This window comes from Colobus angolensis, unplaced genomic scaffold, assembly GCF_000951035.1.
Source record: "Colobus angolensis palliatus isolate OR3802 unplaced genomic scaffold, Cang.pa_1.0 Scaffold207, whole genome shotgun sequence".
Taxonomy (NCBI): Eukaryota; Metazoa; Chordata; class Mammalia; order Primates; family Cercopithecidae; genus Colobus; species Colobus angolensis.
Genome location: NW_012115233.1, coordinates 5739320 through 5754251, shown reverse-complemented (window position 1 = coordinate 5754251; position 14932 = coordinate 5739320). Strand labels below are relative to the sequence as shown.

At 44.0% G+C, this 14932-nt stretch overlaps 1 protein-coding gene across 3 annotated transcripts in view; it reads right to left on the bottom strand.

Moving 5' to 3' along the window:
* The window catches only part of CDH13 (cadherin 13), a 1192767-nt gene that overhangs the window by 43611 nt on the left and 1134224 nt on the right, over nt 1-14932 (bottom strand). For all 3 annotated transcript variants that reach the window (XM_011942172.1, XM_011942173.1, XM_011942174.1), the window contains one exon: nt 7914-8056. In XM_011942172.1, the coding sequence (XP_011797562.1) occupies nt 7914-8056 (143 nt within the window). The remainder of the gene's footprint in view (nt 1-7913; nt 8057-14932) is intronic.

Below are 14932 nucleotides of genomic sequence, written 5' to 3'. Positions count from 1 at the left end.
CGCCACCTTGCCCAGCTAGTTTTTTGTATTTTTTAGTTGAGATGGGGTTTCACCGTGTTAGCCAGGATGGTCTCGATCTCCTGACCTTGTGATCCACCCGTCTCGGCCTCCCAAAGTGCTGGGATTACAGGCTTGAGCCACCGCGCCTGGCCTAATTCTATAAATATTTTTAACTGCTTATGTCCTTACCATTTTACTTTACTTACTTTTTTACTTTATACATATTTAGCTTTCTATTTTTTTGTTTCTTGTGTTTCTATGCCTCTCTGGTATCATTTTCCCTCTGCCTGAAATATTCTCTTCAGCAAAAGGCATAAACCTGCTTGCAACATGATTCCTTTTTTTTTTTTTTTTTTTGCCCCAGAAGTCTTTAATTCACCTTGATTTTGAAGGGAAAATTTTGAGGACTATAGAATTCTAGGTTGGTAGGTATCTTTAAAGTGCTCAGAGAAATGGCATTCCATCGCCTTCCACATTCCATTACTTCTATTTAGAAGTCAGCCATAAGTCATGTTGTTGCTCATGTGTAGGTAAATACCTCTTTTATTCTCGGGCTATTTTTTAACATTTTCTGTCTGATACTGGTTTTCATTAGTTTGGCTATAGTATCCTGAGGTGTGTTTTTCTTCAAATTTATCCAGCTTGTGGTTTGCTAAACTTTTTGAATTAATAAGGAGAATATCTTTCATCAATTTTGGAAAATTCCCACACATTACGTCTTCAAATATTTTTTTTCCGCTCCATTATCACTCTCATATCCTTCTGTAACTCCAATTTCACACACTAGTCTTTTGCCAGACTTTTTCCCATTATTTATTCTCATTGTGCTTCCCTTGCAATATTTTCTATAGATTCATACTCTAGGTCAAAAATCCCGTGTTCTGCTTTTAAGTCTACTTAATGAGTTTTTAACATGATGATATGTATTTCAGTTCCGGAATATCTATCTGATTCCTTCTTAAAGATTTCACATCTCTTGTATAATTCTCCCTGCTTGAATCCATCATTTATTGTAGCTCCTTGAATATACTAATCATATTTATTTTAATGTTCTTGTGTGCTAATTCAAATATCTGGATCCTCTGTATTCTGATTTTTCTCTTGGTCATCACACATTCTTGTTTTTTACAGGTCAAGCAATTTTTTAAAACTGTAAATTGGGCATTATCAATAAAAGATTGGAGAGGCTTCCTATGACATATTCTGCTTTGAGTTTTTCCCTCTCTTGTATTAGCCAGATAGGGTGAAGTATTAGTCCATTTTCATGCTGCTGATAAAGACATACTGGAGACTGGGCAATTTACGAAAAAAAAAATGAGGTTCAATTGAACGTACAGTTCCACATGGCTGGGGAAACCTCACAATCATGGTGGAAGGAAAGGAGGAGCAAGTCCCATCTTACAGGGATGGCAGCAGGCAAAGAGACAATGAGGAAGACGCACAAGCGGAAACCCCTGCTAAAACCATCAGCTCTTGTAAGACTTACTTCCACGAGAATAGTATGGGGAAAACTGTCCCTATGATTCAATTATCTCTCACTGGGTCCTGCCCACAACACCTGTGGATTGTGGGAACCGCAATTCAAGATGAGATCTGAGTGGCGACACAGAGCCAAACCGTATCAGATGGGGACTTGCTTCGTCAACTTAGTAAGGGCTTGAGAAGGGTCAGACTGGGCTGCGAGATGAACAAGACTGAGTCAGCTTCTGGCTTACCCCTGTTGCTGAGTATGGCCCGACTGGGATTTTGATTGAAAGTCTAGAGTATCTCAGCCTGAAAGGCTCCAGGAAATTCAGTTCTTCCCTTCAGTGGTTACCATCCTAACTCTCCAGCCATCCCACACCCCATCCTTTAACCCCTTGTACCTTTGAAATCTGGCAAATACCTCAAATGAGAGAATGGCTGTATATCTGAGGAGAGCTTGCTTCCTTTGGTAGGTGTCTGTTTCCTGTGAGACCTAAGGATATTTCACTCTGTCCTTTAGGGCATTTGTCCACAGAGGAAAAGCAGCTTCATGCTTAAAGCCCTTCAAGTTTCCAGTTTGTCACAAAAGCTCCCTGTGATTCTGTCACTCATTTCTAATTTCTTTTCCTCCGTCTTAGGCTCTCTGCAGGGGCCAAGCCTGACTCACCTAGAATCAGACAATGCCCCCAGAACAAAAAAAGGTTTTCTTTGTGAAATAATTTTTCCCTCTTTGGTATTTTAGTTTATCTAGGTTTCACTGCTTCTGCAGCTCCCTGATTCCTTTACAATTAAGACTTTTTATATTATCTGATTTTTGTAATTTATCTAGATTTTTCTAGTTTTACAGTGGAGATATTTCCTTACTATATCCTACATGGAAGTTCCTGAAGCCATATATTTTATCAACATGTTTTGGCATTAATTTTCGAGTTACTCTTTGTTTGGAGAAATCAATTTATTTTGGTTTAGCTTTCTTAGTGTTATATGCCAAAAATCCTTATTCTTTCATTCCATCAAATAAATTAAATTTCTAAAAAGCTAATAAAAACAAATGTTCACTTTGGATAAAGTTGAGACATCAATTAGCACTATTTACTTTTTTCTCTTTTTTTTTGAGACAGGGTCTCATTCTGTTGCCCAGGCTAGAGTGCAGTGGTGTCATCTTGGCTCACTGTAGCCTTGAGCCTTGACCTCCCTGGGCTGAGGTGATCCTCTTTCCTCAGCCTCCTGAGTAGCTGGGACTACAGGCATGTGCCACTGTGCCTGACTAATTTTTGTATTCTTTTTGGGGATGGAGTTTTGCCATGTTGCCCAGGATGGTTTTGAACTCCTAGGCTCAGGCAATCTGCTAACCTCAGTCTCCCAAAGTGCTAGGATTACAGGTGTAAGCCACTGTGCTTGGCCTACTAACTTTGATCTAACAGATACTGTTGGTTTTTCCTGGTTAAACATAATACTTAGAGGTAAGTTTTTGGTGAGGCAAAAAGGAGCTTTTAAACAAAAGTTGCTCTGATTTATAAGGTCTTTTTAATTTATGTTCTTTTTGCTGTAAGTCCTTTGGGTCTTGTTCAGGATTATTATTCCTAACGATGGTTTTGTATATTAATGTCAACCTGGTTTCTATTTACCATTACACCTTTGGGGATATTTTAGCTCTCTGGAAACATCTGTGGCACTAGATTTTAAATTTCCTTGTCGGATATTAGTGTTAACAGAGTTAGACAACAAGTAGATTTCAAGCTGTATTTTTCTTGGGTCACAGAAGGATCATTCCTGGCTCTACTCTTTCCTTTCTGGACCCCCCACTGGGGTGGGATTAACATGTAGTGAACATTTAACATGGCTTTTGATGGCGAATCTAGAAGGTACAGCACTTCACTCATTTCTCACAACAATGTTATAAGTAGGAATTATCTTCTTCATTTTGTATATGTAGAAAACAAGACTCACAGTCTATAAGAAGCTTTCACAGTTACACAGCCAGACAATTCATACAGGTGTATGCTGAATGTTGAGAAAACATAGCTGAGACTCAATGAGTCTCATAGATGAGAAACCGCTGTAAGGTATCATTAGGTCCTGACTACATTGTACATTACTTCTTCAAAATCAGATAGCTAGTAAGTGGTATGGCAGAAGTTTAGACCAGATTGCTGCTTCCACACAGAAATTTTAAAGAATGTTAAAAATGCAAGAAACTAAAGGTAGAAAAGTGCTATCCTAACCATACGGCTTTTAGAGAGTCAACTAAATTCGATGTCTGCTCCCTCATCTGCACATTTTGGTTTTATTCTTCTTAATAATCAGTGGCAAGGTATATACACACACGGTGTCACTTAGTGGATTACTGCATACCTGTAAAGAAGGCTCTCACTTCTGGTAACAATTTAAGTATACCGCATTTCTAGTTTCTTTGGATTTATAATTGCACGAAAAATTTCACAACGAAATGCCAGCCATACTATGCTATATTTCGTCCATACTTCATGACATTCTTTGCTGAGAAATTTCTCTACATATACAGATACTTCTACATAGTGCAGAACCCTGCCATTGTTACTTTAGCTGATCAGTAATGGATACTTTTCATTTCACACAGCATTTTAAACATTCTTGGCTTATTTTCATCCCAGAGTATGTACTTAGTACTCTATCTAGACCTCTTCCTTCTGAAAAGATTTTCTGTTCTCATAAGTCCTATCTCTTTTGTATGGGCAACTCCCTAAGCAAAATCTCTCCTTATTCCATTTCTATCTTACCAGCTTATTCTGGGACACAATCTCAACACCCACCCCCCCAAAACAGGAAGAACCAATCATCTGAAACTCATCCCCTGTTTATGTTGCTGAAATCATCATTCCTGATTTCTGGACCAGAAACCTGAATATTGCATTTCTCTAGTTCATGTTTAGTATAAGCTCTCAACAAAGATTTGTTTCTTACTTTCAGATGTTATCTAGGTTCTTCCTCTCTGGTCCATTTATGTTATGCTTGTGCAGACTCTGACCCCATCAATTAAGATACCTGCTATGGCTTCTAACGCATTTCCCCACTGCAGGCTGACTTTTCCCGAACTAACCTCACTACCTTGGCTTGGTCTTCTCTCTTCTCTTACCTGTATTTCTGCCGCAGCTGCTTGATGCCTCCCTCCTCACATCTTGCTATCATCGCATCCGTTTTCTATGCTGCTATAGGATGTATCTTTCTTTTTTGTGTGTGTAGGGGGGAGGTATATATTTTTTTTTAGTAGAGATGGGGTTTTGCCATGTTGGCCAGGCTGGTCTTGAACTCCTGGCCTCAAGTGATCTGCCCACATCAGCCTCCCAAATTGCTGAGATTGCAGGTGTGAGCCACCGTGCCTGGCTGGGATGTATCTTTGTAAAACACAATGTTTATTCTGGGGGCAAGTGAGTGATATTGTCAAGGCCAAAGTCCTTGGCATAGCGTGTGGAGCACTTCATGATTGATTTCATGATTTATTCTACAGGCATGTGAGTGCCTGCTCTAAGTCAGGCACAATGGTAGGTGCTGGGCATTGAGCACAAGACCCAGTTCCAACTTTAGAACAGTCCGGTACAGTATCCACACACTTCTCTGTCCTTATCTTTGCACACAAAGAACCTGCCATGCTAGCTTCCACTAATGCTGATCAACTTCCCAACTTCTCACATATTTATTCTTCTAGAATGCCTTACCTTTTAAAAAAAAAAATAGTTAAGTTTTATTGAGCCCTTGCTACATGCAAGGTATTGTTCCAAAGGCTTTATAGGTAATGACTCCTTTAAATGTTACATTACTTAGCTAGAGCTGCCATAACAAAGTGCCACAAAGGAGTGGCTTACACAGCAGAAATCTATTGTCTTACAGTTCTGGAGGCCTGAAGTCCAAGACTGAGGCGCCCACAGGTTTGGTTCCTGCTGAGGGATGTGAGGAAGGCTCTCCTCCCAGCCTCTCCCCCAGCTGCTAGAAGTTTGCAGGGAATCTTTGGAACTCCTTGACTTGCAGAAGCATCACCCTGATCTCTGTCTTCATTTTACATGGTGTTCTCCCTGTGTGCATGCCTGTGTTCAAACTCCCCCTTTGAGGAAGACATCAATCATGTTGGATCAGGGCCCACCTTACTCCAGCATGACCTTATCTTAACTAACTACGTCTGCAACAAGCCTGCTTCCAAATAAGGTACATGCTATGGAACCAGGGATTAGGACCCCAATATATCAACATTGAGAGGACACAGTTCAGTCATAACAATTGTTAAAGTAAATTAAAATGGAAATTAGGCCTGAAGAATCACTGGGCAGAAAAAGCCAGTTAGGTTTCATAAGTCACCTTAACCTTGCTTGATTTGCAATCATAAGCAAAACTGAACACGAGTGATTTCTTTTTTTTTTCTTTTCTTTTTTTTTTTGAGACAGTCTCACTCTGTCACCCCAGCTGGAGTGCAGTGGCACAATCTCAGCTCACTGCAACCTCTGCCTCCCAGGTTCAAGAGATTCTCCTGTCTCAGCCTCCCGAGTAGCTGGGATTACAGGGGTGTGCCACCACACCCAGCTAATTTTTGTATTTTTAGTAGAGACAAGGTTTCACCATATTGGCTAGGCTGGTCTCAAACTCCTGACCTTGTGATTCACCCACCTCAGCCTCCCCAAATTCTGGGACTACAGGCATGAGCCACTGTGCCTGGCCAACATGAGCTATTTCTTATAAATGCCTGTATTAAAGAAAAATGACATTTAAGGCTAACTAATCAGAAGCTGCCAACTAACTCTTAACACGAGGACTAGCATGCCCTACCTTTAATCAACATATCCTTCATCACGCAGGTGAGATGTCCCCTCTCTCAGGCAGCTCTCCATGACTACACACCAGGCTGGACAGGGGCTTCTCTCGGCTTAGCTCCATCAGAACAGTTAGGACACTCTACTGTGATCTTCTGTGTACTTGACTAATCTTCCAAATAACTCATGAGCCCTCTGAACACAAGGACCATGTATTATTCATCCATGAGTCTCCAGGAGCAAGCACAAGATCTGGTCTAGCTCTCAGTTGCTGAACATTGTCTACCTGATATTTCATCATGTCAGTTTCCTCCTCAAGAAGTTACAGGGTCTTCTGGTTGCCTGTTCTATCAAATGAATCATCTGGCTTTGAAGATGGCTTTTCCACATACATCCAAATAGATTCCTACATATGCACTTATAGCGGACACAACAGTTATTTTTTCCTTTTCTCACCTCCATGCTGTGCCGCCTTCTAGTTTTGATTCCTCTGTCTTAGATTCCTGGGTAATGACACTCATCCAAATCCTATCCGTTTTTCAAGGCTAAACTCAAGGCTTGCCTTTATTGTGAAGCACTCTCTACCTATTGTATGCCACATGGATTGCTCAGTTCTTAGACTTGTCTCCTAATGGTTTGTGTCAGTAGCCGGCATATGAGGACCAGGATTGAGCACTCTTAGTTCACCCTTGTTGAGTATAACAATGGGCACCTATAAATATTCATCTTGATATGGAAGGACTCAAAACTGAATCTTTAGCCATAAACCGCTGGCTTTTGGGAATAATAGGGAGAACAAAACTTCTTGTGTGATTGATACAATACATATTGTAGCTTAACATGTCCCCAGACCAACTGAAATGCCCTCATCTCAGTTAATGGCAAATCCTGTCAGCTCTGCATTCAAAATATATAGGACCTCTCTTTTTATCATCCCCTCCTAGTCTCTGGTCCAGGCCACCATCTTGCCTAGATTATCATGCAGTCTCCTAAGAGGTTACCCTCCTTCTGCCCTTGTGCCCAGCAATCTGATCTCAAAAGAGCAGAGAACAATCATGGCACTTTGAACTTTGCCTTCTTTCTGCACATCAGCTCCATGAGGACAGCTATTGTTTTGTTTACTGCTGCGCCCCCAGCAACTAATCAGGGGCTGGCATACGGATAGTGCATTATCATCTTTTGAACGAACAGCAATTGCTTTGTGGTTGTGCAGCCACTAACTGATTTACCTGCTGCCTTTCCTTGGCGGCGCATCATAATAGGATAGAAGCCACAGGAATAATTCAATTGTCAGGGTCAGTGATGTCCTCTGGGACTTTCTTTCAACTTGCATTAAGTCCAAGAGCCTCTTTGCAAATGAGAGCATGACACCAACACAAAGCACATCAGCGTGGCTTTCTAACCTCCAAGCCTGCCCAAGATGGGATAGGGTGAGTTGACTGCTCTGACCTCTCACCAGACATTACTTGCTTTCCAAAAAGATCCGAGGATTCTCGGATGTGGAGATATTACTGAACTCTATATGTGTATGTTTAAACATTTACTTCGCTGTTCCCACACACTTATATTCTTCCCAAGAACACCCCTGGGTGTAACAGAAGAAATTTAAAAAGGTAAAAGTATATTTGTAGTAGAAAAGTATACCCTTGATGGTCTTTGTCAAGTACTCACCACTGTCAATTGCCAGGAAGAGAGCAGTGTACACGCTGTTGTCAACAAATGGGGACTCACGGTCCAGCACAGCTGTGGTGTCAACAGTCCCATTGATGGGGTTAATATTCAGCCAACCTGCTGGGTCCTTGTAAACAGAATACCTGAAAACAAATCCCAACAATGTCACACTCTGCATTCAAAGTAGATTCAAGAAACATTTACAGAGTGCAGGGCATGAGCTCCTATGCTAGGTGCTGGATTATAGGTAACAAAAACCCAAAACCATCATTTCTGTTACAGTTGCTCATTCACAGAGTCATGAGGCCACTGACTCTGGGTCTGCTTTGTGTTAAGCACTTTGCGTGTGTGCCTCCTTTATTCCTCTTGACACTCCTAGGAGGAAGATGCTGTTGCCATCTGCCCAGCTCTCACAGAGGCAAAGCAGAGTTCCCAGTCCAAATCCTGAGTCCATGTCCAGTCTTGTTTCTTTCACTCCTGGGATACATCTTGTCTGTGGACTAGTGGGAGAATTGCTGTTGTGAAGGTACAAGCAGGGCACATCAATGCTTGGAGGAAGAACTCACTACCTCTGATCCAGGGCAATATTGGGCACCTCACAGGGAATGCAGCATCCAAACCAAGACAGGAGGAATAGATAGGATGTCATCGGAGATGGAGAGGACAGAAAAACCAGGAAAAGAGAGTATGAGTTAACAAATTGTATCAGTCCATCTTCACACTGTGATAAAGACATTACTCAAGACCGGGTGATTTACAAAAGAAAGAGTTTTAATAGACTCACAGTTCCATGCGGCTGAGGAGGGCTTACAATCATGGCAGAAGGTGAAAGGCACGTCTTACATGGTGGCAGACGAGAGAGAATGAAACCAAGCAAAACGCGTTTCCCCTTATAAAACCATCGCATCTCCTGGGACTTATTCACTATCACGAGAACAGCATGGGAAAGACCTGCCCCTACGATTCGATTACCTCCCACAGGGTCCCTCCCATAAGACGTGGGAATGCAAGATGAGATTTGGGTGGGGACACAGCCAAACTATATTACAGATGGAACAGAGACATTCATTATGATGTAGGTTACATGAGGGCAAGACATTTGTTCACTGCTGTAACACCAGCTGCTTGAACACTGCTTAGCACATATGCGACACTCAATAAATATTTGCTGGGCAAGTGAATATTCAGGGACTAGAAAGTAGAGTGTTGTGTTTGAAACACCTTCTTTAAGGGAACTAAAAGTTAATGAGCTTTGAGAAACAGATTAGACAAGATTACAGAGAGCCTGAACTACCGTTTTAAGGGGTTTGGACTTTGGATAATGGGAAACCATTCAAGATTTTAAAATGTTACTTGTTCTGAGGTTGCTTTTTGGAAGTTTAAATAATATAGAGATGCACAGAGTAAGAAATAATAGTCTTATCTATCAGGGAGACTCAAATTGGGCATGATTCAGCTTTCTTTGAATTGGGTTGCTTGGATAACGTGCCACTTGCAGACCTAAGCCAGAAAGATGCTGTTGGCACTTTTCTGCCATTTCCTACTGCTCTTTGAAGTATATCCCCAGGAAGGGACATGGTAACTGATAGCTCTTTGGTTTGGTAAAGATGCATGAGGTTGATTTTCTCTGCTTTGTATGTCCAGGTTTTGGTCTAAGGATGTTTAAAACCTGATTTAACCAACAGGATTGAAAATCTCCAACTGAAGGGCTTGGAGCAAATGACTTTCAAGTCTTCACAGGGAAAAAGATATCTACCTCCTAATCCTGGAACTTGGGAATGTTACCTTATAGAGCAAAGACTTTGCAGAGCTAAGGATTTTGAGATGAGATTGTTTTGCGTTCTCTGGGGGTGTTTGAGGGGTGCTAAGTGCAATCACAAGTGTCCTCAGGGGTAGGCAGAGGGAGATGTGAGACACAGAAAAGGAGAAGACCACATGACTGTGGAGGCAGAGATTGGAGTGATGTGGCCACAAACCAAGGAATGCTGCAGTCACTAGAAGTGGGGAGTGGCAGGAAGGATCCTCCCCTAGATCTCTAGATGGAGCATGGCCCTACCAACACTTTGGTTTTGACTCAGTGAGACTGATTTTGGATTTCTGGCCTCCAGAACTGTGGGAGAATAAATTTCTAGCCTCCATGTCTGCAATAATTTGTTACCACGGCATTACTGATTTATTATAGTAGGTATAATATCCCCACTTACAGATGAGACACAAACCAACAGCTACTCAAGTCGTAGAGTCAGGATGTCGGCTCAGGTGGTCTGACCTTGGAGCTGCGACCCTGAACCCACACTCAAAACAGCTTCCCAGCTAACTTAGTGACTCAGGGTGGGTGGTCAGCAGGTATGTTTCATCTGAAGGATCTTACTTTGAAAAAGATACTGAATTCTGAGAAAAGGTGGCCTCTGAGGATACAGTTAGGTTGAATCAAAGTGTGGTGGGTAGGATTATTCAGATGTAGGTGGAAGCAAGGGGGCTGCCTCCTGTGTGGCCAAGGAGAAGAAGAACTCCCTTGTCCATGACTTAAAGGTCATCTTGGGGGCAGCAATGGGATTGTTACCTGGGAGAGGCTGTGGTCACTGAAGAAGGGATGGTCAACTTGGGTTGTTGAGAAGAGGAGCCAGGGAATAAGAAATTGCTGGCTGACAAAGGGAATGGGCATCTATGCAGTCACCACAAACCTCACGGCACCCCAGGACAGACAGCAGTTCACCTACCACCCTCGCCTGGCCACCATCCAGAGCCCTTCTGAGTGCTCCTAGCCTCTCCTGGAGTCTCAGCACCAACCGCCTGGAGGTCTTTGGGCTTCCAGTCGGCATTGCCAGATGCTCTGATGCAGCGCTGTTGTAAACTTAATTCACATGGAGGCAATCTGGTTTGGTATCAATCCTTTTTGTGTTGGGGTCATGTGAACTGACCCGAGAATCAAATCAACTTTTTGTTCTGCAAAGTGGATGTACCAGACCCCCTAACTGCAGAAGGATGCCAGGAGAGGTTCCTGCTGATGCTTCCTGGAAGACGTCTGGTCTGTTCTTTCCTAAAACAGCCTCGAGGTGCAGCCTCCATTTAATATTAATAGTAACACAGCTGCAGCAGCATGGAGCCTTACATTGCACCGGCTGGGCACTGCTCCAGGAGCTTCCAGCATCTACGCCTTTAGCCTGCACACCAGCACTGGGAGGTTGATAATATTATTCCTCCCCTTTTACAGATGAGGAACTGAGAGGCCTAGAGACATGTGAACTTTGCCAAGGTCATTGGCTAGTATGGGGCATGGTTGGGATTTGGAAGCTGGCTCTCTGGTGCCAAGGCCTGCTGTCACCCTCTGTGCTGCCTCTGCCCAGCTGTTCACATCGCCAGCATCACATGGCCGTTACAGTCATGGACTTTGGAGAGGAAAGGACCTGAGCTCTTACTTTGAGCTTAGCAAGCCACTTCTCTGTGTTTCCGCTTCCTCCTCTGTGACTTGGGGACAGTCCCGGTGGTGTTGTGGGGTAGCTGTGTGGGCAAACAGAGGCTGACACAAAGGGCTTGGTCTCGTGCAGGGCGCCCGCGGGAGAGCTGTTGCAGAGTCAGACTGTGGGTATGTTAGTGGCTTACTGGGGTCATGGCCTCGTGTGTCCTCCCTGGTGTGACTCACACTGTCCCCCGGAATGTTTCAGAAACATCCGACTCGGCAGAGCCTCCGGGAACAATGTTTTGAAGCTGCAACTGTGACGGGGGACAGATGGGGAGAACGAAGGAGGCGAACGCGGGCTTCCACACGCTGCTGCAATGATCCTTTCACTATTTTGTGAAAACAGAAGCGATGAATTACTCATGAGAATGAACTGCTTTAAAAACACCAGCCTTTCGTTTAAAGAGTCATTTATGCTTCCACCTGGCAAACTTCTACTGTGTTTCAAGACCCCACTCATATGTCTCTCGTTCACCCGGTGTGACTTTCTCAGTAGAATTAATCACCCTCAGTAGGTCTGTGAGAGGCACATGCACTGGTGAAAATGCTTTCGGGAGTCTAACATGGTCCCTGATGCTCTGCTGATGCTCTGCCATCTCCACCAAACTCTAAGCACCTTGGTGTCAGCACAGGTAAAAGTTGGTCATTGGACACACAGAATGTTTTCTTGGGCCCAGCTTGGTGCTAAACCTCTTAGGAGCATCACTACATTAATTTTTGTGATTCACGACAACCTGATGAAGTGGGTATCGTCCTTGTTTTAAAGTTGAGGTAACCAAGAATCAGAGAGGCTTAGCAACTTGTCAAAAGCGGCCCAGTTAAGAAGAGGCAGAGCTGGAATGTAGCACAGCACGCTGGATTCCAAGGGCTGCACTTCTCGGTGCACAGTGTTTTTCATGCCCAAGGCCAGGGTTGTCTGCTCTGCACCCCCAGGGCCGAGTAGAGTGCCTGGACGCAGAGGGTACCTGGTAAAGGTTTATTATATCTTTTCTCCTTCAGTTGGAACAATCATGGGGATGGAAAAAGCAAGCAAACAAACAAACAAAAAAAAACAGGCAACTCATCAGGTAACAAGTTTCCTGTTGATCTAGGAGTGATTGGCAGTGGTTCAACATATTTGAAATAATGAAAGTTTTAAATGAACCGCATTCTATTCCCTGATTACTCAGCTCAGTTTAGAAAATAAATAAAAACTGAATTAAATACATTTGGCTTTCATGTTTGGTGTACAAGCAATGCTCTTTGATGCTCCCTCTGTCATTCCTTTTTTGTCTCACGATGCCATGATTTTGCTGTACGATTAACATGTTTGCTTGTTGCTTTTCAAAGAAATAGTTGTATTCAATAAAATGCTTAGAGACATGAACTCAGAGGCAGTCCTCAGAAACAATACTCAGCACGGTTAGGCCTGCTTGTGCCATATTTCCAGGGAAAGCCAGGGCTTGGATGATTTTACACGACAGTGTCTCACTCTTTTCCTTCCTTAAAAAAAAATCAAGTATCTAGAGCTGTGCTATTTTTTTTTTTTTTTTGAGACGGAGTCTCGCTCTGTCACCCAGGCTGGAGTGCAGTGGTCGGATCTCAGCTCACTGCAAGCTCCGCCTCCCGGGTTCACGCCATTCTCCTGCCTCAGCCTCCGGAGTAGCTGGGACTACAGGCGCCCGCCACCTCGCCCGGCTAGATTTTTGCATTTTTTAGTAGAGACGGGGTTTCACTGTGTTAGCCAGGATGGTCTCGATCTCCTGACCTCGTGATCTGCCCGTCTCGGCCTCCCAAAGTGCTGGGATTACAGGCTTGAGCCACTGCGCCCGGCTGAGCTGTGCTATTTAACTGAGTTTTCACAGGACCCTTTCTGCTCCCCTCTGTTTGCTTATTTTATTCTATTTTTTGAGATGGAGTCTTGCTCTGTTGCCCAGGCTGGAGTGCAGTGGCAGTGATTTCGACCCACTGCAACCTCTGCCTCCCGGGTTCAAGCAATTTTCCTGCCTCAGCCTCCCAAATATCTGGGATTACAGGCACCTGCTGCCATTCCCAGCTAAATTTTGTATTTTTAGTAGAGCAGAGGTTCACCATGTTGGCCAGGCTGGTCTCGAACTCCTGACCTCAAGCGATCCACCTACTTTGGCCTCCCAACGTGCTGGGGTTACAGGCATGAGCCACCGCACCAGGGCAGTTTGCTTATTTTATTTGGCGCCTCCTCCCATGGGAGACCTCAAGGAGGCATGCCCGCCCCACAGATGCCCTGGAAGTCCAGCTTGCTGCTTCTACTCAGAACCACACCTGCAGACAGAGGAGGACAGAGGGACACTCATTTGCTGAGCACCCATGTGATGCGAACTAAGAGCTGGGTGGAGACACTGAACGGTGGAGCCATCGTCCCCGATGTGGAGGGAGAACAGCTCAAGACTATGGAGCAGCCTGCTCGCCCGCTTCCTGGCTTCTGTGCACTTCTGTCCAATCAGCCTTTTTGACCAATTGGCCAGGCACGCTATGTAAATTTCTGACATTTTCAAAACTGTCTTTTTAATAAACCTTTCAATGTAAAAATACCAATGTGCAAGATGTTTTCAATGCTTCTAGGCCTAAAAAATGCATACACCTTATTAAATTGGAATTTCCCGGCAATTTATCTGTAATGTGAACTTTGCTTGTTACAGGAAAAAAAATCAAATTAAAAACTGAGCTCATTTCAGCCTGTAATGTAGCTTCACAGAAGCTGCCCTGAGTGCTTGCCAAGCCTCAGCCTCTTCTGGGTGTCAGTGTTGGGAGATGCAGGGCAAACTGATTAGCAGAATCCGAGTTGCAGGCAGTACAGTGGGGGTGACTGGCGCCTGCGCCACCCTGGGAGGCGGGCTCACTCTCAGCAGGGCCCCCTCAGAGCAGGGAAGAAAGCTTCCAGGCAAGTGGCCAGGGTCAGCTGTTGACCTGGAAGGACTTCCAGAGCCGAGGGCTGCCAGCCTCTGCCCTCGGGGGGCTCAAGTATTGGTGGGAAGGAGAAAGAGATCGAAGGTTTGACAAGTTGCTTCTGCAGGCTTCTTGGGGTCACTCGCTTTCTGTGAGGTAGGGCGGCAGTCCCCAACCTCTTTGGCATGACGCACTGGTTTTGTGGAAGGCAATGTTTCCACGAACAGTTCGGGGATGGCTTGGAGATGAAACTGTTCCTCCTCAGTTCAGGCATTAGACTCTCGTAAGGAGTGCGTAGCCTAGATCCCTTGCGTGTGCAGTTCACAAGAGGGTCTGTGCTCCTAGGAGAATCTAATGTTGTGACCCAGGGGTTGGAGAATGTCCGTGGCCCAGGGGTTGGGGACCCCTGATGTAGGGGACCCACGTTTGCACAGCATAGGTGCCAATATTACGAGACTCAGCACAGCTTTCCTCTCAATTTACACTTAAAAACGCCACAAAGTAATACTGGGCAATTAGTGCACAATGGTCAAACGGATCGATGCAATATAACAGAGCACTAGACATGGCACAGATTATATACACATAAAACTTATATATAGAGAGATTATAGATATAGTAATAGATGGAACTATCTCTATATTTGATACATATA